The sequence below is a fragment of the Marmota flaviventris genome, chromosome 1 (assembly GCF_047511675.1).
Source record: "Marmota flaviventris isolate mMarFla1 chromosome 1, mMarFla1.hap1, whole genome shotgun sequence".
NCBI classification, from domain to species: Eukaryota; Metazoa; Chordata; class Mammalia; order Rodentia; family Sciuridae; genus Marmota; species Marmota flaviventris.
In genome coordinates this window covers 54,509,057-54,532,118 of record NC_092498.1, presented here as the reverse complement: position 1 = coordinate 54,532,118, position 23,062 = coordinate 54,509,057, and the positions used below count along the sequence as shown (strand labels likewise).

Genomic DNA, 23,062 nt, shown 5'->3' with positions numbered 1-23,062 from the left:
AAATATTAATAGACAGATATGAAAGTAAAATATATGGATGTGAGGGAGGGTGGATGGGTGAGGAGTAAGGTGATGACTATGATTTAAAGAGCTCTTTGCCCAAGAGAGGTAGCAGGTCGGGTGATGAGTGGTGGGGGCAATACTGGTGGGGTAGTGGGGAGGGAGGCAGACCTGGGATCGAGCCCTGGAGACAGTGGTTCAGGTATCCACTTATTGTGTGTGTCCCAGCCCTCAACATTAGGATAGTGACATGACCAGCATGTGCTTTTCCTGATGGCTCTGCCTCTGATAAGAGAGGTGGGGATGGACTGGCAAACAGAAGACAGCTAGAAATCAGTATGAGTGCGTTTGGGGCAGGGATGGGGTGGGTAAAAATTGATACACATCTATCTATATAAATTTATGCATATATTTATTTATAAACTGAGTATGGCAAGTCAGAGGGCTCAGGTTCTAATCCTCAGATGTGAGTTTTGGGCACGACTTGTGAGACCTGCAAGTCTCTATCCCATTATCCAATAAATAAGATGAATAACACCTCTGCCATGCTCCACCAAGAGTAAAAAGGATTATAAGTACCTCCTTCCTGAAGCATGCAGGGGTTCCTGGACTGTTCTACAATTCTCAGATAATTGCTGGACTCAGATAAGTGCTGATCCATTCCAGACTTTGGGTCACACAAAGTCTAAGCTTATGGGAGGGAGAGGTTCATCCCCTCCTTTGACTGTCCAAGCCCATGGTAGGGAGGCTTTACACCCTATGGCTCATGCTGCACCTGATAGTTCTCCCTTAGAAAAATACAACATTTTATACACAGAAAAGGTGAAGCTGTGAGGGTTGGGGTATCCTGAGGATCATGCAAAAAAAGAAAACAATGACGGAAGGAAGGAAGAGAGGAAGGGGTAGGTTCATCATCTCAACTTCAGGGTTGGTTTTCTGATCTGTGATATTTCTTGAGCATGTTTGTCTGAGATGACACTGACCTTGGACAGGGAGGTACCACCTGTGACTCATCAGCCTTCAGTGCTTGGGGTCTGGCATAGGCTGTCTGTGGGGTGAAACCCACAGTGGGATATTTTGCACACCTTCTGGTCAGGTCCTTTGGTCTACCTCATTCTGTAGTCCATGAATCCCCAGAATTCTGGAGAGTTCTCTCTATTGGGTGGAGTATAGGTGAAAATAGTGGCCCACTTCTGGCACTAGGAGGGGGCTGAAGAAAGCAAGGGGAGGAATGGGGACCAGCTTGTTCCAGATTTAAGCCAGATCACAAAGGGCAAGGTTTTGAAGGTGGAGCTAAGGTGCCTCAAAAACCTAAGAGAAAAGGAAACAGGAATTCCATTTTCCTTCATAAATGGTCTGAGGACTTCTCTCCCTATGCAGCAGATTTAATAGGGAGGGATAAACAGGGAGGCATGCTGTAAAGCAGGGGCCCCATGATCCCCCTTGGGGTGGGTAGTTGGCTTCTAGGGGCACTGGGAGGGGACCTGATGCCCAGAGGGGATGGGACAGAGCTCCAGGTCCTCATAGTTGCTCCCTTGGCTTTTTTCTAGGAGCTTCTGGCCTGCCTCCCCAGCATCTTGCAGCTGGCTCTTACCACTCTCTCATTGTTTGGTTTGCTAAATCTCTGTTTTGGTTCACTGTTTCACACCCACACTGACAGTCTGCCGTCCCCCCAAGGCCCTGGGACATCTGCCAGGCAGTGAAATCAAATGTGAAGTTAAATACAACTCGGCTCCACATCATATTCCCATTCTCCCTCTTCCCTCCACCCCCCTTCCTTCCCAGGAATGCAGAATGCCCAGGCAGTGGAGGGGCTGTACTGACCTGAACCCTCCAAAAAATGTTTATTCTGAAAGCTTTACACAAAAGTAGGGCCTTGTATAATAGACTTCCAGGACCCACTGTCCAGCTTTAACAATTATCAACATTTGCTCTCTTGAATTTCTATATCTACAAATATATATATTTTATAATATTTAGACTATATATATATTTTGAATATATATATATTTAGAACTTATATTTATTAAGAATATATACTCTTTTGAAGTATTTAAACCCCAGACATCATGCCATTTCACTCTAAAGTATTTTAGTTTGCATCAATAATGAATAAAAAAAAACAAAAATAATTAACCACAATGCTATCATCATACCTAATAAAATGAAAAATAATTCCTTATTACTGGGCATGGTGGCATACACCTGTAATTCCAGCAGCTTGGGAGGCTGAGGTAGGAGGATCTCGAGTTCAAAGCCAGCCTCAGTAAGTTAGCAAGGCACTAAGCAACTCAGCAAGACCCTGTGTCTAAAATATATATATATATATATATATGGAATTGAGGGCTGAGGCTGTAGTATAGTGGCAGAGCACTTGCCTAGCATGTGTGAGACAGTGGGTTCGGTTCTTAACACCAGATAAAAATAAATAAAATAAAGGCATTCTGTCCATCTACAACTACGAAAAATTTTTTTTAAAAGGTGGGGGGTGATGGGGATGTGGCTCAATGGTTACAAGCCCCAGGTTCAATCCCTGCCAAAATGATAATAATATTAATAAATTAAAAAATAATAATAATTCCTTATCATCATCTAAAATGAAATTCACATCCAGATTTTCCTCATTGACTCAAAGTTGTCAACATTTTGCAGCTTGTTTGGACCTATACTTGTGAACTCAAAATGAGGAGGTTTGCTAAGGAAGTTAACAGTGAGCAGAATTCAAATAAGAAGTTTAACCTTAGGATCATTCTCAGACTTCTTGCAGAATTTGCTTTCATGCTAAATTACAGGCTTATTAGACAATTCTTAATTTTTTTGGCCACCAAATCAAGATGGAGGGAGGGCCTGGGCTGTGCTGGACTCTACCCAACTGGTTATCATGAGGTGGTGTTTAACTCTACTCATTCCCCTCACCCCTCTTCCTTTATGAGCCTTAAACCTCTTCCTCTCTGTAGATCCTGTCCTTATCCTTGCTTTTTTCTGGGTCAGAGGTACTTCTCTGAAATGATGAAAGTCCCTTCTTCCTAAGGACCCTTTTTTCCTTTCTCTCTTAGCCTTGCCCCTGGGAATGGTCTAGGGGACTTTTACTGAGCTCAGTCTGAGGCTCCTGAATTTCTCTTGCTTTGCAATTCTGTCAGTATCCACCTTCTTTTCAGTTGCCTGACTTTGGGCTTCTCCAAGAGCAGAACCTGAAACAAGGACAGGAGGTTTGTCTTGAGGTGTCCCTAGGAAGCAGGAGTGAGGACCCGGGAGAGTGAGGCAGGGAAGGGGGAAGAGCCAGTAAAAACTGCCTCTTTGATCTGGTTCCTGGGGTGGGCTCCAGGGCCTCAGTCCTATGCAGATGGTACCCCCATGAATGCCCCTGTGAAAAGTGGGACACTGAGCATTTACCCACAGACCCCCTATTCCCCACTCAGTGATACCTGCTCCCACCTTTAAGACTGCATGGGTGGGGTGCTTCCTAGGGCAGGATGGTGGTTTGATGCTACAGGAGGGCTATGCAGAGGAACAGGGGGTCACAGCTGCTGGGTGCCCTAGGTTAACCAGGGCATCCAAAGCATCTGCTACAGTGATTCCCATGCTCTTTACTTCCCTGACTTGTTAATAATAAAAACAATCACATGCTTTATTGAGTGCTTTCTGTATACCAGTCATCAGGCTAATAGTTTCCCAAACATCATCCAATCTAGAGATCTGTCCCATTGTGCAGATGACAAACTGAGGCCTAAGCATCAAGTACTCTGGTGAGAGTTGTGGAGCTATGGTTGAGGTGAGGCCTGGGCCTGGGGGACTCTGTCATCCTTCTTTGCACTCTTAATTGGACGCTGTGGGCTGATAACAACAGTATACCAGTGGACTCACCCCAGGACAATTTATGTGGGTCTGACGTTACTAGACTCAGATTGTGACATTAAAAGTCTGGAGCAAATTACTCTAATGGGATGCACCTTTCTTGGTTGGTTGCTTCTACCACTGATTGTGTGGTAAAGACATTTGAGCAAGAACCATGACAGCCTGTTCTCCAGTGGCCTTCCCTTCTTATGCAGGAAGCTTCTGGGCTGGGATCTACTGAAAAGGTCCTGCTGGGTTGACTGGCTTTTTTCTCACTAGCCTCTGCAAAAGCAAAGTTATTCCTTTGAAGTTTAAACATGGCCAGGTGCTGCCTTCAGACTCTGTCAGCTATTTGACAGATGTGACCTGCTGCCTGAGGGGGAAACAGAGAGAATGCCCAAGGTTGGAAAAGGATCTGGAAGGAGAATTGGAAGGACAGGCCCTCCATTTTGAGCCTGAACTGTTCCTGCCACAGAAGCTAGGACAATACTCCCAGGCCTCTGTTCTGGGGGCCCCTTACTGTGGGTGGCTTCCTGAGTCATTCTCAGTGGGACCACTCAGGCTTGTGACTGCTTAGAAAAAGCTGGTTTGGCCTTTCCTAAGTGTTTTTCCAAGGGCAGACACATGGTCCCCAACCCCTGAACCTACCTCAGATAGGCAGAAGGTGGGCAGATCATGACACCTGCACATTTCTAGGTCTCTCGAGATGATGAAGATTTAGCTCAGCTCCTCACCCTTAGACAGTGCCACTACACTCTTTGATATTTTGGCATCTAGACGCCTTTCTCCCTGAGATGCCACCTCTGGGACATCTCTAATCTCTTCACAGGATAGAAGAACTGTAAAAGCCCATTCTCCAGTGGCCTTCCCTTCCAGGACAAGAACACAGAGACCCAGAAACTTACTTGTGGCAATGGCCCAGGACCTGGCGGTTGAACCAGTCTACCGGGGTGTGAGTCCCAGTGCCCCCTGGGCTAGCCTAGGGCCCAGAGGGGACTAACCTAGGGCGGCAGCAACAGGGACTCCCAGGAATGGGTGGTGGGTCTCAAAGTCTTCCCAAGCAAAGTCATGTCATGGGACTCCAGGGAGCATGAGATGTTGTGATGGGTATCATTTTTTAAAAAAAATTTGTTTTATTATCTGTTTTTCTGAGTATCTCATGGCGAGACCCTTTCTTGCCCTTTCTCAGCCAGGGAGAGTCCCACTGGATTGCCCATCCTGGACAACAGGGTGGGGGTAACACAGGTCTGGCTATAAAGAACCCTCCTTACAATGTTCACTGGCACTACTGACTGAGAAAGAGAGGCTCTTCTCTCATGATCCTGGGCACTGAGGACCCCCAAAACCTGGAGATGCTGGGGGCTAACTTTGCCATAACACAGGAGGGAGGGACTGCCCAAGGAAGAATGAAGTGCAGCCACTTCTTTGAACTGCCAAGTGACCTCATGTGACGATCTCTTCCTGTGTTCTCTCCTCTCTCAGGAGCTTGGGGCTCTCTTCCTTCTCTCCCTAAGGTATAGTATAGGTGCAATTGACTGAATGTTTGTGTCCCCCTAAAACTCATATATTGAGATTCTAACCCCCAAAGTGATGGCATTAGGAGGTTGGGGTCTCTGAGAGTGGAGCCCTCTCAGTGGGATTAGACCTTTATAATAGGGAAGCCCCCACCCCCAGAAGCCCTCTTACTCTCTTTCTTCTGTGTGGGGATTCAGCCTGCTGTTCAGCAGAGGGCCCTCACCAGAACCCAACTGGGCTGGAACTCTGATTTGGATTTCCAGCCTCCAGAACTATCAGAAAGAAATGTCTGTCGTTCACACCCTCCAGTCAGTGGAATTTAGTTTCAGCAGCCTAAGATGATTAAGATAGCTGTTGTCTGCTTACAGTAGGGAAGTTGACATCCATGTTCTTCCTGGTAGGAACACTGACAGTTAAATCTGTTACTAATTGTGATGGAAAAGGAAAGAAATTTCACTTAAATCTGGATCCGATACTGGGTCATTATCTCATTTAAGCCCCAGAGACACCAGCAACAGTTTTTGGCCCCAGGAGTGGTCTTTAAATTGCCCATGATGACTGCCTTTGACAGGCCAGCCCCCCAAATCCCCCAGGAATTGGATGGAACCTATCAGGTCCTGCATTAGCAGCAGGGATGACTACTCTGTGCCCGCCAGGTGCCCATGTTCACGTTTTCTACTCCTGACTGTGTCTGTCATTTGTCTGCATTTTTAAAAAAATTGTTTTGCTCAGATTTTTGTTGTTCTGTTTTTTTTTTTTTTTTAACAATTAACTGTTTCCCAGGGCTGGTTTGGAGAACTGCACTGCTTCTGGTGCAGAATGTGCTCATTTGCCAGCTCTGGGCTTCAGGGTAATCCTTTCGCCTGAATAACTGGCGGCTGACTGTGGCCAAGCCCGGGTGGAGCTGACCCCAGCGATGGCTGGACGCCAGCCAGGCCTTGCCCTGTCACACACAAACAGCTCTCCCGAAGCCCCTCCACTACAGGCAACAGAAAACAAAGGCCAGGGGGCAAAGTTAATTTATTTGAAAAAAAATTTTTTTAAAACAAAACAAAAACTTTATTGTTAAAAAGAAAAAAAGACAACCATTTGCATTTGGGAAGTTTCGCGTTCTGGAAGCCACTGTGCCAGGTTTGTGAGCAAGCCTCAAGACATCCTGATGAGGTGGATGAGGTGACCTGCCACCATCCTCAGAGCAGGACTGACCCTGGCCACCACACTGCATCTGCTCCAGAACCTGAAACTTGGCTCTAATACCCAACTCCTGTGCTCCTCAGGGCCTATTCAACGTGTCCTTTTCCCTCCCATCTCTTCTTTCTCTGCCTTTTGCTTTCACTCGAAGCTCACACTTTCACCTCTGCATCTCCACCCACCAACTTCCAACAAACAACTTCCTCTGACAGGCAATTCACATCCCTCGTCTCCTTCAAAATCCACCCCCAAGTCCCTCTCTTCCAGGGAGAACTAGTGGTCTCCCTTTGCTCCAGTTCATCTCCACAGAGCGTACCTGGCTTGAGGTACACTAGGGATCAGAGGCTGGGCTCTAGGCCTGGTCTTCTGCATGTTGGCTGTGATAGTCTTGGGTACAGGGTAAGCATCCCTTATCTGAAAATCCAAGAGCTGAAATGCTCCAAACTCCAAAATGTCTTGAATGATGACATGTTGCCATGAGTGGAAAATTCCACAGCATGAAACTTCATTTCATGCACATGATTATTAAAAATATGGGATAAATTACCTTCAAACTGTGTGCATAAGGTATTTATGAAATAGAAATGAATTATCTGTGTACACTTGGGTCCCCTACCCAAGATAACTCATTATGTATATGCGGATATTCCAATAATGAGGAAAAAAATCCAAAATCCAAACACTTCTGGCACCAAGCATTTTGGATAAGGGATACTCAACCTGTATTTTCTTATTTTTTGCAGTCTTAGTTATCCTGCATTAACAGAATGTACTATGCAGCAATAGAGGCTAACGCGTTCTAAAAAGTATATAAATGCTACAGAGTGCGAACAGGGTTTCCTGAGCACTGTCACCCTCAGCTCATGCCACTTCCACCTGCTGAAGGCAGCACTGTGCTTTCAGCTGTTGGGTGCCACCTTGGTGAGGCATCCACCTTGGCACATGGTGAGTGGGGTTTTAGCATGGGGATGCAAGTCCCTGATTTTTACGTTTATTTGGTGAGCTCTCTAGCCCACAGCACCAGTTCAGGGCTGAGCACCAAGCAGGCACTCAGTCTAAAGTGTATTGCTTTGATTCAAGTTTCCTTGGGCAGAATCACTACTAACAATGTGACGGTGACACTGTGGCAGGGTGGTGGAAAAACCCAAGCCTCCTTGTTCATCTGCCTGAACATGACCTCCAGCTGAAGGGCAGTCCTACAGTCTGGCCAGGGGCCCTGGCACTAACCCAGAAGTCCCAGGGCTTAGGACCATCTGCTAAAGGATTTTACTTTCCCACTGGACTAAAAATCCCCACAGAATGGGTGGAAAACATGGCCTTGCTTTGGATGAACCAATCAGATGAGAACCACAATTTGACATGCAACCCACAATAAGGACACTGCCATGTTATAAATCCAGTGTGGGATCAACCCTGGAATACTTAGAGGGTCACACCAGTGACACACTGTCATAAGTGTGGGACCCTCACTCCCTGAGCTCATCACTACCCCAACAAATGGCCTTCTCCTTCAGCACCCTCCCTCCATGGGTGCCTAGAAAACCTCACAATCCCCCTTCAGAAGTCATCTCCTTTGTTTTTTGCATTGAAACCACCCTAGGTGGTTGTAGAAAACAAGATGACTTTACCCTTTCCCAAAAGCCTACCACACAAATGTTATTCAGAAAATACATCTGGATCCTACCCTGTTTCTAACACATCCCCCACCCTGGGGTACATACGATTCACATTACACTTGATGAAATTCATCTTCTTTTTAAAATAACCCAGCCCTTAGGGCTATGTCATTGCAAACACCATACTGTAAAGTCATTCACAATAGAAACAAAAGCAGTCACTACAGAACTAACTTGAGAACCACCCGGCTGACTCTTGCTTAGACAATCCCAACCTTCTAGTCACTCAAAGTGGGTTTGCCTCAGCCAGACTCATGGATGGGATTGGAAACAACATCCCAGGGGCATCTGCAGCCCTTGCTGACCCCAAAGCATGGAAAAGCTGGTGCTTTGCTTTACATCCATTCAGAGTAAAATACATAATCAATAAATAAGTTCTTCCAACGTGTGTTGCTTGGGAGTTTCTAGCTGTGTGTGGACGTAGCCTTCATGGTGCTCCCTAGAATTCTCAAATAGAAACTTGTTCTGAAAAGATCCAGAGGCTCTGCCCACCCCACTCCTAAAATCACCCTGGGTTGCCCTGAAGCAAGCAAAGAGGGAGATGGAATGGGGAGAGGACAGGATGACTCTGGTCGATGGCTGAAGAATTTGGCGAGAATCACAGCAACAATCCACTCTGCTGGATGGACCCCCTTTCAGCGAGCGAGGAATCATGTGTATATATATCTTTGGTTTCAAGCAACGTGGAGTCTTCGCCTTTGGAAGGGTGGATTAGAGGAGGGAGAGGCATGGACAGAGTCCTGGATAAAGGATGTCCATACAAAGCTCTCTTCTCCTCCAGTCACCTGGAAGCCAAGGTTTCTTCCTTCTCCATGCTCCTTGGGGGAAGAGCAGTGCTCAAGGCTTCAGCATCTGGGGCTGAAGTCCAGCTGCCTCAGCATCCCCTGTAGAGACCCTTGCAGCCTGCTCAGAGCCACTACCTCTGTGGAATAGAGAGAGGCTTCCAGGACACCATCCAGGCTCTCTAGAGTCTCCAGACCACTGGTCTGGGGCAGAGGGCAGCTCTTGGAGGAAGCCAGCAGGCGGAGAAGGTCCCGGAGGTTCTCCAGGTCATTAGATATTTGCATCACATTTTGGGAAGGCAGACTGGTGAGGATCTGTTGGTAGACTGCCAATGTCTGGTCCATTTTGGACAAACTCAGGACCGGGTGAAGCCCAGGAATGAAGTCCAAACCAGTGACCCTCTGCTTGGAGGACACCGACTGCTGTGTAGGAGGAAGAGGGAGGGCAAGTGCTCAGTAAGAGGGCGGAGCAACCATTCTGCACCACCCTCCACTGCCCCAGGAAAGTGGAGGCTCATTCTCTGGGTTGCCTCCTTCCCCCCTTCCTCACCTTCCTGGTCCAGGCATTTATTTCCTGGGCCCAGGTGACAGTGAGTCTCTAAGACGGTTTCCTGGACTCATATCCAATCACCCTACCTTCTACTTCTGACTTATCTTCTCAGGTCATTCCTTTCTCCAAATAGGTTCTGTGAAGACCAGCCATGCCTTCCTATTTTTTTATTTAGTTGGGTTTCTTCCTAGACATCGTAGGTCCTCTATAAGTACTCCTTTCCCTGCTGCCCTCATTCTCTTTCACCCCAGCAGATTCCTCCCTCTCGTTCAGGTTCCCCCTTCTTAGGGGTCAAGGTTACAACCCATTCTTCTTCTCTGTGCCAATGGCTCTAGTTTCGAGGAGGGTCTCTCCCCATCCTGGTGACCCACAACTTGCTCTCGACACCACCCAAGTTGGGACACTCTTCACCTCTCATGTGCAACCTTGCTAATTGACTATTTTGAAAGAAGGAGACTTAAGGAATTTTCTCTATGAAATGACCAAGACTCTGTCTAATTCTGAGCTATCTCTGCTTCTGGCCTGACTGCCAGAAGCCACTTCTCCCTGACTACCAAGGCCACTGTTAAACACCCACCATGGCCAAAAGATATGGAAACCTCCAAATGGCTCCAGACAGGGGTGCTTGCACTTGCCTTAACTAGTTTGAGTCTTACAACAACCTGGAAGTGACTGCATGAGGTTCCCATTGTACAGATGATGAAAGACACCAAGGAACTCACTTAGGGTCTCGCAGATGGAGAACAGATGTGTGAAGATTCACACTTAGTCTTCCTATTCCAATATAGACTCATCTGGGAAACAGCTGAAGGCCTAGTCTATTGGACCCCAGAGAAAAGACCAGGGTGGACAGTAACAGCTGTTGACAATTACACAGAGGGCTGAATGTGAACAACCAAAATCCCACCTCATGTGGCCTTGAAAGCAGATGGGGAGAGGCTGCAACTGAAACTCTAAGAACCCTAGTTATAAGTACATCTGGAGACGGGGCAAGGCCCCACAGGGATGCTGCTAGTGTCTGGTCCCTGTCAACAAGATACAAGGACATATATGAGTTCCTCTGGTCCTGGGCACTAGGATTCAAAGAAAGGGAGTCAAGAAATAAGGAGAGGGAGGGAGGCAGAAACAGATGCAGAGAGGAGAGGAAGAGGGAGGGAGGAATTAAGGCTATCACTGCCAAAGTCTGAGGTCTGGGATTCCCCCCATGTTACAGTGAAAATAAACACAGGTGACCTCTTAGTACCAGAGAATCCTATAATGTTTTAATGAAACCACAGGGCAAAGTTAAATGCTCTTAAAGTGGTTTAGAATTAGAACCACTCATCCCTGAATCCCAGCAGGCAGAGGGGCCAAGAGAAACAACCAGAAAGAATGGGCATCCTGAGCTTTCAAATCTTCCTAACTTCTAGTAGGTGTCTGGCATTTAGAAGATGCTCAACAAATGTTTCTTGAACTATCTGGTTCCAGTCCCAGTAGGAGCCAGCTCTGGGCTGGCCACAGTTCTTCTTTGTCCCCCCTACCCTTCCCTACCGTGTGTGAAATGTCATTGATCCTGGTGACAATAGTCTTGATGAGGGTTTTGGTGTCATCCTGGACTTTTCGGATGGGCACAGCTTGAACATAAGACAGATAGGGCCAAAGCCACAGGAACTGGCACAGGCGTCCACAGCGCATTTTCCTCCCCAGGATGTGCTTCTTGGGCCTGCAAACAGAGAACCACACATTGCTAGAGCTGGTGTCTCAGAACACACGCACCTGCCCTGCTCCCAACCACATTGCCGGATGTGGGTGAAAATGAGATTTACTTTCTGCCCTGGCTACCGTCAAAGTCAAAGACAATTCATTATCTAGACCTTTATTAACGACATGCATCCCCTTGGGAAGACGATTATTGCCTAGTCAATAAAACCACAATGACGTGTCCTGAAGACCACAAGCAGAGAGCCCGGCTGTGATCCAATGGATGTGGAGCTTTAAGGGGACGAGAATAGACTGTTAAGTTCTGGTTTGAATCCAGTCCTTTACTCACTGTATAACTTTAGGCACATGGCCTAACCACTCAAAACTCCACCTTCATCCCTATAAAATACCTATTTCCAGGTTTTTATGAGGATCAAATTAGATAATGCATGTGAAAGAGCTGGAAGCGGTTGTGAGGTGTACTTTTTCACTACCCTATTATTAGAGATGATGTTACTGCCTTGTCCTCCCCATTACTCTCACAGCAGCCTGCTGTCATCTACGATGGCCTTTATTGCAAGCTTTATTACTTCCTTTCTCTCCTACTGGGAGCCTGGGAATCCACCCAGCACTGCTTTGCCATGTACTAACAAGTCAGATGCAGGGCGAGGCACCAAGGAATCAGGTGAACCACCGATGCCCTCTGCCCTGCAGTGTTTCATAGTTTAACAGAAGAGACAAAAAGTCTACAGGCCATTCCAGTACAGGAGTACAGAGCTTTGAAAGGGGAGCAAAAAAAAAAAATGTCAAGAGCCCAAAGGGTCCTCCCTGGGAGGGGTGTTGCCTTGGGCTGAGTATTAAAGACTGAGAAGGCATAAGAGTATAACCTGGTGGCCACAGGTGGCCAGGAGCTCAGCTGAGTAAAGACAGGGGCAGGATAGAATATGACTCCTTTACCCAGAATGCTTGAAACTTTCAAAGCCATGGAACTGTTAATTCTAAAATTAATAATATGCAGGTCCTTGATCAAGCAGCAGAGTTTTAATGGGATACATGAGGCAAAACGTAATCAAGTTAAATGCATGCAAGTCTATAGCCAATGATCCATGCTAAGTATGTGTGTATGAGCCTGAAATACTAATAAAATGTAAGTAAAAATTAGGATAAAGATTCTGGAAACATTAATCTCTGCTCTGTGCATTCTTTCTCATTGGGGTCTTGATGAAAACAAGTAATGCATTTTCTGTCCCTAGGTGGCAATATTAGTATAATTCATTTTCTAGCAATGTAATAAAAACAGTCTTTACATATTATCTATAATACTCAAATATGTGTATTTTTTCCAAATCTGATTTTTCAGAAGAGAAAAAAATGAGGTTCAGGAAGACAAGACAACCTGCCCAAAGTCACATTGGTTAGTGGCAGAGCCAGGGTATTTATGGAACAGAGTTAAATACATGCCCCTTACCCATGATTTTGCTTTCCAAGGTTTAAGTTACCCACAATGAACCATGGTCCAAAAATATTAAATGGCAAATTCCAGAAATGAGCAATTCATAAGCTTTTAATTGTGCCATTCTGAGTGGTGTGGTGAAATTTTGCATTACTTCCTCCAACCCACCTGGGATGTGAATCATCCCTTTGTCCAGTGTACTCACACTGTATATGCTACCCACCCATTAGTCATTTAGTAGTGGTCTCAATTATCAGATCAACTGCCATAGTATCACAAATGTTTAACCACAATTTAATTAATAACAACCTAAATTGTAAAAGTAGTATGCCAAGGAGGCAAAAAAAAATATGGAAGGACAAATAAACTCTGGTACTGTGTGGCAGTGCTGCAGGGCATATAGAGAAAAACTTAGTAGTGTCTGCAGATTCAGGTAACTACTGGGAGTCTTGGACATATCCCCCACAGGTAAGTGGGGGACTGTGATAGTGCTAATCCTTAACACCCTCGCAAAAGGAGGAGGCTATAGTGGAGTCAGGCTTCCAGGTTTCAACAGCCCACTCCTCCACTATTCATTGTGTGTCTCCAGGTGAGAAATGTAACTTCCCAAAGCATCTGTTTCTGACAGAAAATGGAGTTAACTTCACCACCTGGCTCAAAAGGGTAAAAGAGATGAGCCAGTGATGCCCCTGCATACGGTGTGTGTCTGACTTGGGATGGGGCAGGAAATGCCAGCTGCCCCCAAATGATTGTAATTCCAGGACAGGGCTTGAACTACTGGGGCAATAGCACCTGTAGCCAACTCTGAATCAAGCATGTGGCCCATCTCAACAGGGGACCTGCTATTTCAGGGTTTCCCCCCTGTAGCACAAGATTGAGGTGCATTCTTTTCTAAGATTCCTGTGTTGATGACACCTCCTTCCTGAGTAAATTTATTACCAGATTAACCCTGGTCACATCACAGCCATTCTCACATGATGGCCACCCTCTCATACCTGAATGGAAAACAGGTTATAAGCCTCCCTTATCACCACTGGTAATATGCTTCAGTGAATGCTGAGAATAAATTGCAGTTTTCCTTGAATGGAGAGGAGGAGCTGTTGCTGAGGAGTCTGCCTAAGATGGGGGAACAGGCTCGGGAACAGCCAGGGGGCTGCAGAGCAAGTGATAACAGGTCATTGAGATCAGAGTGGTGGCAAGCACTCGTTGTGTTGTGCACAACACACGGCACACATAACCTTGCAGTGGAGGCTGCTGGTTGTCCCCAGTGTCTAGTTTTCCTTCTTTGCCAGTTGTAGAATCTACAAAGTGTAAACATAAGAATAAATCCTATACTTCCTGGCTTCCCCCAGTAGCCATGGCTATGAAGCTAAATTCTGGCCAATAAAATATAAGTAGAAGTGTCACATGACAGTGCTCAGGACCCCATTGTGTGTCTTTGCCTCTTCCTTTTTAATCCTTCCCATTTTGGGGGTGTGCGTACTGGGGATTGAACCCAGGGCCTCATCTATGTGAGGCAAGCACTTCACCACTGAGCCACATCTCAAGCCCTCTCCTTCCTTTGTTCTGATCCCTCATGTAGATGAGGGAGCCAGCATTCCAGCACCATCTTGGATCATAAGGACAAAGGTCTCCCTTATGAATGGCAGAGCAAGGAGCTGCAGGAGCCTTGGTTCCTGAGGACTTTGTGGAACTGGAATTCCATGCTGGCCTTGGACAACTTGTCTCTGGACTTGTGTGTGTGAGAGACATGACCTCTGCTATGTGTGAGTCACTGTTGAGTCTCTGCTGCATACACCCAAACTTCAGGCTAACCAACTTAGCGTATCCCAGTGTGGATATCATCAGGAAGGAGTGGACATCAAGTATTCCTAGGTTCACCTGAATCTCAGTACCTTGGGGGTGAGGGAGAGTGACTGGGAAGGGCAGGGTTTAGGAGAGAAGGGGAAATTCAAGATGGTGAATTCAGCTTCAATGAGCGTGGTGCCTGAGGCACAACAATTACTCAAGATATATTTGATGGTTGGATGGTTGGCAGCTAACTCGTATTGATTTCCCATTGTAGGCGTATAGAGATGAAGATGACACTGACCATAGGAAAGCAGGAATCCAAAGATGGGGAGGTTCAAGCAGAGGCTGGGGGTTTTCCCAGGAAGCCCAGGTAGTGTATCACACCATAGGTAGTTATCACACTTTTGACTTTGCCAACTACTTTCATATATTATTGATTAACAATTTTAAAAACAAAACTGTGCTCTTCTGGTTTGAGAATTTGAATAATTAGTTGCAATGCAAAGAAGAACTGAAATTTATAAATCTACAGTTCAAAACTACTTTTGAGTCAGAATATATAGATTTTGCAGAAAGTTAGCTCATCTCTCTGAGATTCAGTCTCTTTAGTTATAAAATGGGGATGGCATCAATCATAATTCCCCCTGTGGCTGTTATGTGGCTGACATGAGATAATGCATATAAAGTGCTAACTCTGTGCCTGGCATGTTGCCAAACCCAATATTTGTTAGCTATTATCATTGCTATTTCAGAAGGAATTGCGGAGGTCTTGTGGAAGAGGTGGCATTTGCTAAGGGCCCTGAGAATAGGTGGAACTGGGTTTGTGAAGATGAAGGAGAAAGACAGTCCTGGCAGAGACTGAAAAACACCAGGCAGGGGGGGCGGCTAAGAAATGGGTGTCCCCAGCTGGCTCCAGAGGGTGACAGGGAGGAGGGGGCAGAGTGTTCTGGGATTGGGAAGGTGGTGAAAGCCAAGCAGGAAGGTTGCTCTTTCCTCCCCAGAACTGAGGAACAAATGTTTCAGCCCCAGGGACTAGAAAGATGGTACCAGATAGAAAGTGGGAGGGATACATGGAGAAGTTTGGGAAAAAGGAGATCTGGGACATGTTGATCTGCTGATACTGCTGGGACATCAGGTAGCCTCCACAGCAGCCCGGGGAACCCAAAATCTAAGCTTAGAACGGCTGTGGGTGTAACCACAGGAGCTGCACAGGAGTGAGTGAAGGGAGGGAGCTGAGGGATTCGGTGGGCAGGGAGAAAGGTCAACTGTGGGCCCTCTAGAATTTTCCAAAGTAGGCTTGAACATTCTGGAGCTGTCATATTATAAGAGATGGAAGATGAACTTCTGAAATGTTGAAATATAGCGCCCTGTTTACTTCTGGGGACAGTTAAAGCAGGACCTGTGCTCTTCTGGTTTGAGAATTCTGGAGAAAAGAGGGAGCGGTTCCCAGGAGGGCAGGGAGTGGATAGGCCAGGGTGGGTGATGGGCCTGCTCTCAGATATGGTCCTCCTTTCTGCCTCTCCCTCACCACCCACTCCTCTATCATACCCAGCTTTCTCACTAGCTAGCTTTCCTGCAGACTACCTTCCTTCTCCTTCCATTAAGGCCCTGTGACTCCCATTATCTCTACCACCTTGCCCTCCATGGTGCACTGGAGAAGAAAACAGAGCCCCAGGGACAGCACCAGAGGATGAAATATGAGCACAGTCAACAGGCTAGTGGCCAGCAGGAGGGGCTCATGACCACACCATCAGCCCACCAGTTTCCCCTTTCTGACTTTCCCAGGGTCCTGGGTTGCCTACTCCTCTTTGGGTGCCTCCCTTTCCCATCCCCCCAGAGCAGTTCTACAGGGCTCCAGCCACCCTCCACCCCACTCTCTGCAAATAAGAGGTTGGTGACCTCCAGATGGTGTGCTCCCTTATCTTCCCTCCATCGCAGGGGCTGAGGCAGACCCTATAGGGGCCTCCATGTCAAGGTGGGGAGGGGTGGCAGAGTTGGGCTGCTTCTCTGGATCCAGGCAGAAGGGTCATCTGAGCCAAGGTCAGGTCTTCCCACCACCTTCTGATGACAGCAGCAGGGGAAAAGGGAGCACTGGGTCAGAGACATTTGCTGGTGGAGGCTGCCAGCCTTGAGTTCTCCAGACTCTTCTGCCTATCTCTCCTGTTTAAAGTTCCAGAGATTAACCAGGGCCCAGCATAATCTTCTCCAGCATCAGAGTTTTTGCACCCTTCTCTCAGATAGTCTTTTGCATGCTAGTAAATTCAGATAATGCTTGGCCAACAAATATATGAAAAAGTGTTCTACATAGCTGATCACCAGGGAAACCAAATGAAAACCATAAGGAGCTACCATCCCATCCCAGTGAGAATGGTTATTGCCAAAAAGACAAACAAAAAAACCCACCTAATTCTGGGGAGAATGCAGAGAAAAGAAAATGGTGGAAAGGTAAATTAGTACAGCTATTATATAACACAGCATGAAGGCTCCTCAAAAAACTAGAAATAGGTCTGGGGTTGTAGCTCAGTGGTAGAGCACTTGCCTGGCTTGTGTGAGGCACAGGGTTTGATTCTCAGCACTGCATATATATAAATAAAGATCCATTGACAACTAAAAAATTTTTTAAAAAACTAGAAATAGAATCACCTTATGCCCTAGCCATCCTGTTACTGAGTGTATATCCAAAGGGAATGAAAGCAGTGTGTAAAGGAGACATCTGCACTCCCATGTTTATTGCAGTACTATTTACAACAGCCAATACATGGATTCAATCTATGTGGCTATTGATGGATGAATAGATAAAGAAAATGTGGTGAAGAGGAAGTGCTGGGAGTGATATTGGTCAAATCATATTGTTATGTTTTGTGCATGAACAAATATGTAACAGAAAATCCCATCATATATAAAAATATAATGTACCATAAAAATGTGAAAAAAGATGTGGTATATATACATAGTGGAATGTTATTTAGTAAAAAAAAAAAAGAATGGAATTCTGTGAATAGTGTCAACATGGAAGCTACTGGAGGACATTATATTAAGTTAATCTCAAAGAAGTAGAGAATGGAATAATGGTTTCCAGACCCTGGGAAAGGTGTGGTGAGGGGGATAAAGGATGGTCTATGGGTCCAGAGATATAAATGGATAGGAGGAATGACTTCTAATGTTCTATGTTCATATGCTCAATAGGATAACTATAACCATAATTAGTTAAATACTTTAAAGTAGCTAATAATCAATATTGAACATACTGAATGTTGTCCACACAAAGAATTGATAGAGAGGGGTCTGAGGTGACAGATGTGTCAGTTACCCTGACCTGATCATTGTACATTATGTATGAGTTGAAATGTCACTGTACTCATAAATACATACAATTACTTTGTTACAAATGTGTTATAAATAATTAGAAATACTAACTACTAATTCAGCATTTGCTGTGAATTATGAGGAAAAACCTTTGGCTCCTCTAAGCCCTCTCCCTGTATAAAATTTCCTTGTGGGTCCTTCTTTTATTCTTCCCTTCCTTCCATCCTTTCTTCACAACTCCAATTTGGAAGGGACTTGAGGATGGGGAAAGGACAAAGAAGGACAGAGAGATTGCTATTTGGGTCCTTCAAGTTGTCCAGAGTCCAGTGGAACAGACAGACAGAGGCTTGGATGACTCATGGTAACAACCTGGTGGAGGTTATGAGGCAAGGAGCATAGAGTATGAGGCAGAGAGGGGAAGAGGTGACTCCTGGTGGGAGGAGTGAGGAGAACTTTGCAAAGAAGGCAACGCGTGAACAGAGTTACCTGAAGGACAGGAGTTCTCAGAGGAAAGAGGAGAGGTTGTTACGGTTTAGATATGAGATGTCCCCGAGAAGCTCATGTGTGAGACAAAGCAAGAAAGCTTATATGTGAAAGGATTGGGTTTTGAGAGCCTTAACCTGGTCAGTGCATTAATCCTCTGGTAGGGATTAGCAGGTGGTAACTGTAGGAAGGTAAGGTGCGGCTGGAGGAGGTGGGTCATTGAGGACATGCCTTTGGGATGTATATTTTGTCCAAGGTGAGGGGAGTCTCCCTTTCTCTGTTTTCTGGTGCCACATCCTGAGCTGCTTTCCTCTGCTATGCCCTTCGCCAGGTCCAGAGCAATGAAACCAGCTGTCTATGGATTGAAACCTTTGAAACTGTGAGCCCCCAAATAAACTTTTCCTCCTCTAATTATTTATGTCAGGTCTCTTGGTCACAGCAGAAAAAAAAACAACTGACTAAAACAGGGGCATAGCAGACCACATTGAGGACTTCAGGAAAATCATGGTGGGTTTGGAAGAACTGCTAGAAGGGTGGAATGTGTGACTTTTGGGACTTGATTCCACATGTAGTGGGGTGCTGCTGGGGATCTGAATTACCTGAGAAAACACACATGTGCACACGTGCACGCACACGATCCGATCCCTGGTGCCATGTTTGCATTTACACTACAGTCCCAGTGGCTACAACTGCCTGACCAATGGGAGGCAAGAGACTAAGAAGCTCTTCTCTCCCCCCTTTCCTCATCCTTCTCCTCTTAACCCATGATCAGGCTGAGCAGTTTCTCTCCCAGAAATTTAGAGGGCTTCAGAGAGCTCAGTTTGTCTCTGTTGAGGGCTCAGAAGTCCTAGGGGAGTCACATTTGGACCAGGTACATGGAGGAGCTGAGAAAGAGCAGAGTCTACACCTCTACTGAGAGGTGAATTAGAGTCACTGTATGGATTCCTTCTGATTTTTCTTTTTGGTTCCTGACATTTTTGGTTCTGGATCCTTATAAGGCTTGGTGGCCCTCTCTGCCCTTAGGCTCCAGTGTAAGACACTCTTTTCCACTTATGCTTGGGGGTGATACTATGGTATGGACATAGTCTGTCCTTTAAGGTTCATATGTCGGGAGCTTGGTCCTCAAAGTAATAGTACTGGGAGGTGGTGTAGAACCCCTAAGAGATGGGGTCTGTTGGGAAGTCCTTAGGTCAATTAAGTGCACATCCTTGGAAGAAATTGTGGGAACCCAGTCTTTCTCTGACATCTCTGTTTTGAGATGTGATCTCTTCTTTTTGCACATGCTTCTGCCATTGCCATCTACCATGATGTGACACAGCCAAGAGGGCCCTCAGTGGTGCTGAGCCTATGCCAGTGCCATGCCCTAGAGTTTCCAAAACTGAGATAAATAAATCTCTTTTCTTCACAAAGTTACCTAGTCTCAGGTATTTTGTTGTAGTAATAAAAGTGGGCTAACACATTTGAGTAGCTTTCAACTTTTCTGAATATATTTTTCACTTAGGAGACATATAAATATATATGAAATAAGTGTCAAAAAATAAAATTTTCCCTTACTCTGGGTGACAAACTCTTGAGCATTTCAGTTTATTTTTCAAATATTGGCCACAATATGCAATTTGAAAAATCACTGAGCTAGCAAGAGCAATTTTCTCTACTTGCAGCCAAAGGCTTCATTTGAGGAATCATGCTAACATACTTAACCAGTAGCTAGGGTATGGATGAGGGGGTTATATTATTCCCGTACATCAGGAGCTACCCTTAGATCTGATCCCATCAGAGATAGAAAATGGGATTCAACTTCTGTGTCAACTCTGATCAATTTTTGGTGGCTCCCTGGAGCACTGTAAGAGGGGAATCTGAAGCTCCTGCCAGAGTCATAGAAAGAGGGTGCCATGATCAATTAGTGACGCCAGCATCCACCAAGGGCCCGGCATGGAGCAGGTGTTTGTTAAATATTTGTTGAATGAATAAATGAAATGTTTCCGCTCCCTGATCTTGGTTGGGTAACCATGAAAGCTCACCTGCTCCCATATTAGAATTCACTTTTGCCCAGCAGAAACACCTTCTAAATAAAGACAGACGCTTCAGTGTCCAGGTCTCCCTTTCTCAGACACCTTGGTCTGCTTCCTGCACCTCCTACATGTTTTGCAGATCCATATAGGTCCTGATGTCTTTCAGCTTCCTCAGCTCTATTCCACCTGGACTGTGGTACCTCAGCGCTCCCAGCCACAGACGTGTGCACCACCTGGCTCCCGCCCCTGCACTCTGGGCGTTCTGCCCTTGCCAGAGACCTCTGTTCTGCCCTCCTGTCTTCTCTGTAGCTTCCCTGCGGAGCTCTGTGGTACACCAAAGCACAAACACAATGTGTGCACAGATGGGGACTAAATCTTCTGTGGTGTGGGTGAAATGTCAGCATGGGCACTGATTATAGATTCATTTCCAGAGAGCTAACAAACTGAGCAGGAGAGAGGGGAACATCAATTTGCTGAGGAGCAAGGCGCATCTGTTGTCACACGAGCAAAGGATTCTGTGGATCTGGACACTGGGTGAGCCGTTTTAAAGCAGAAATTACCTCTCTTTCTGTTTCTCTGAGACAACCATATGAACTGAGAAGAATTTTAAGGCTCTCTGACGACTGGAGCTGGGGCAGCTAGTATCTTCTCCCTGTAGGGAGGGGGTCTGCTGACCGATTGGCTGCCAGAGATTTTCCTTTAAATCACACAGATGTTGCTCAGGGATATACACCCCATAGGGACTTCATCTCCCTGGAGCCTCTTCTCCCTTCCTGGCTCCCATGCTCCCCTGGGGCATCCAAGCTAGGGCTGGACAAAGACCTGGGCTCTTTGTGGAGTGTTCTCCTAGGTGGCACCTCTGTGCCTCACATGTCACACCACCCAGACATGCAAGGCATCTGCCCGGGGCTGATGGCAGGAATTCATTGCAACCTCCCTGGCTCTGTCCTTGGCACTTGGAGCTATTTCCTAGAACAGAGGGGGAGGAAAATATTTTCCCCAGATACCAAGAGGAGTTATTTTGGGTATAAAATGTACAAAATATGAGAAGGATGCTCCTTTGGCCAACATGGAAATGTTCCCCTCAGCCTAATGTCTTTAGTTGTTTGAAAAAGAAAGCTGAAAAGCATCTTTTTTTTCCCCTTGCCTTTTCTTGCTGCCTACATGAGATAAATGATCAATATTGCTTTTTTGTTTCTAAGGGTGTTCCAATGGGAACAACAACGTTATTAGAAACCTCCCTCATTGAAGTTTGGTTCCACAGACCTTGCTGGTGGGAATTAGGTTGGGAATACTATCCGAATCCCAGCTGACTGCTGCCACCTCAGAACTCAAAAAAACAAACACAACTGGAGCTGCCAGATGGCAATCCTACCCTGCAAAGGGTACTCAGAGAGCTCACTCTCCAGGAATGGTACAGCCAAGTCCCTGCCTCTGCCCCCTGCCCTGAAGACCATCTTCCCAACAACAATGAATCATCTTGTCCTCTCCAAAGCAGCTATTCACACATGACAAACAGGCCACTGGTCTCATTGGATCTAACTGTATTTAAAGAGTCACTTTTCCAACGCACCACCATCTCTAAGCCACAGAAACTGGAGTGCAAAGGCAACCACACCCATGGTGAAGTCTAAATCAAACCTAAAGGGGAGGAAGGCTGTGGGTGGAACTGATGGGCCTCCCCTGGAGCCTGCCTGTCAATCGTGTGTATTTACCTTTTCTGGCTAGCAATGTTTAGCAGTGAAAAATTTGCAGGTGACAGGCCTTTTCCATGACCTGCTGATCCGTCCCCCAGGTACCCCTCATCAAATTTACTGTGAAGAAAGGAATCTGCATGGCTTTGAAAACAGATGCATTGAGACCTGACACAATTTCTCTGAAAATTTGCCTTGTTTCGGATAGTTTTTCTATCCCCCTTTATTCTGCTTAGTTCTAGTCCTAAACCAGGCCTCATGCAACCCCTCCCATTCAGAAGTCAGGACGCTCCCTGGAAAATAAGGCCCTATCTCTCTCTCTCTCTCTCTCTCTCTCTCTCTCTCTCTCTCCCCCCCCCCCACCCCCAAACCCATGCTGTGCATGCTAGGCAACACTGGACCACTGAACTACACCGCCAGCCCTGAGGCCCAAATTCTTACCTGCAGAGTTCAGAAATTGAAAGCTCCTCTTTACCCGCAACTTTGTTACTTTCAGATACTGATAGGGCGCCCTAATCTTAGAGGATCTGCTCATGGTTTCTTGGCTCTGCTAACTATGCAAGGACAGATTCCTGCCTTGTGGGCACCGGTACAACTCACCACCGAATCCAGCCCTCCCCAGCTCCCAGCCACCTTTATTCTGGCTAAAACTCGGTGTAGAGCTATGTAGTCCAGAACCAAGCCATCCGTCCTGCCTCCTGCCTGCCTCAGTTTCCCGGGTGTCCAGAGTGGTGCTGGGGTCTGCCAAGAAAGACCAGCGGAGGAGAAAGGAGTACGTCGGGGGCCTTACCTCGCAGCTGCTGGCGCCGGGGATTCCTGCGGGGCTCCATGCCTGCCCGCCTCTCTTATAGCTGCCCCAGCACAACTTGCGCAACTGCCCCGCAGGCCCTGGCGCACCCCGAGTGCCAGTTCCCGCCCCGCCCCACGGGGCAGCTAAGGCCCGGCGGCTGCGAGCTCCCGGCCTCGGTGCGCGCTTTATCGGACCTCGAGGGCGACCCTCGGCTGCGCCTGACACCACGGGCACCCTCGGATGTGTCCTGAAAGTTTGGGGGCAGTTGTCAGGAATGAGAAATCCTCGAAGTCCCGCCAGAAGCT

General features: G+C 46.5%; 1 protein-coding gene across 2 annotated transcripts; it reads right to left on the bottom strand.

The window, feature by feature from the left end:
* Positions 1 to 6,362: 6,362 nt before the first annotated feature.
* On the bottom strand, positions 6,363 to 22,811 carry Lep (leptin). Of its 2 annotated transcripts, none has more exons than XM_027926275.2 (3): positions 22,758 to 22,811; positions 11,079 to 11,250; positions 6,363 to 9,421 (listed from the first exon to the last, which is right to left on the bottom strand). In XM_027926275.2, exons 2-3 carry the CDS (start codon positions 11,220 to 11,222, stop codon positions 9,062 to 9,064), a joined length of 504 nt encoding a protein of 167 aa, XP_027782076.1. In that variant the 5' UTR covers positions 11,223 to 11,250; positions 22,758 to 22,811; the 3' UTR covers positions 6,363 to 9,061. The 2 variants fall into 2 exon arrangements, with proteins under 2 accessions (XP_027782076.1, XP_071463881.1); XM_071607780.1 differs by having other exon boundaries at positions 6,363 to 9,418.
* Positions 22,812 to 23,062: the final 251 nt, after the last annotated feature.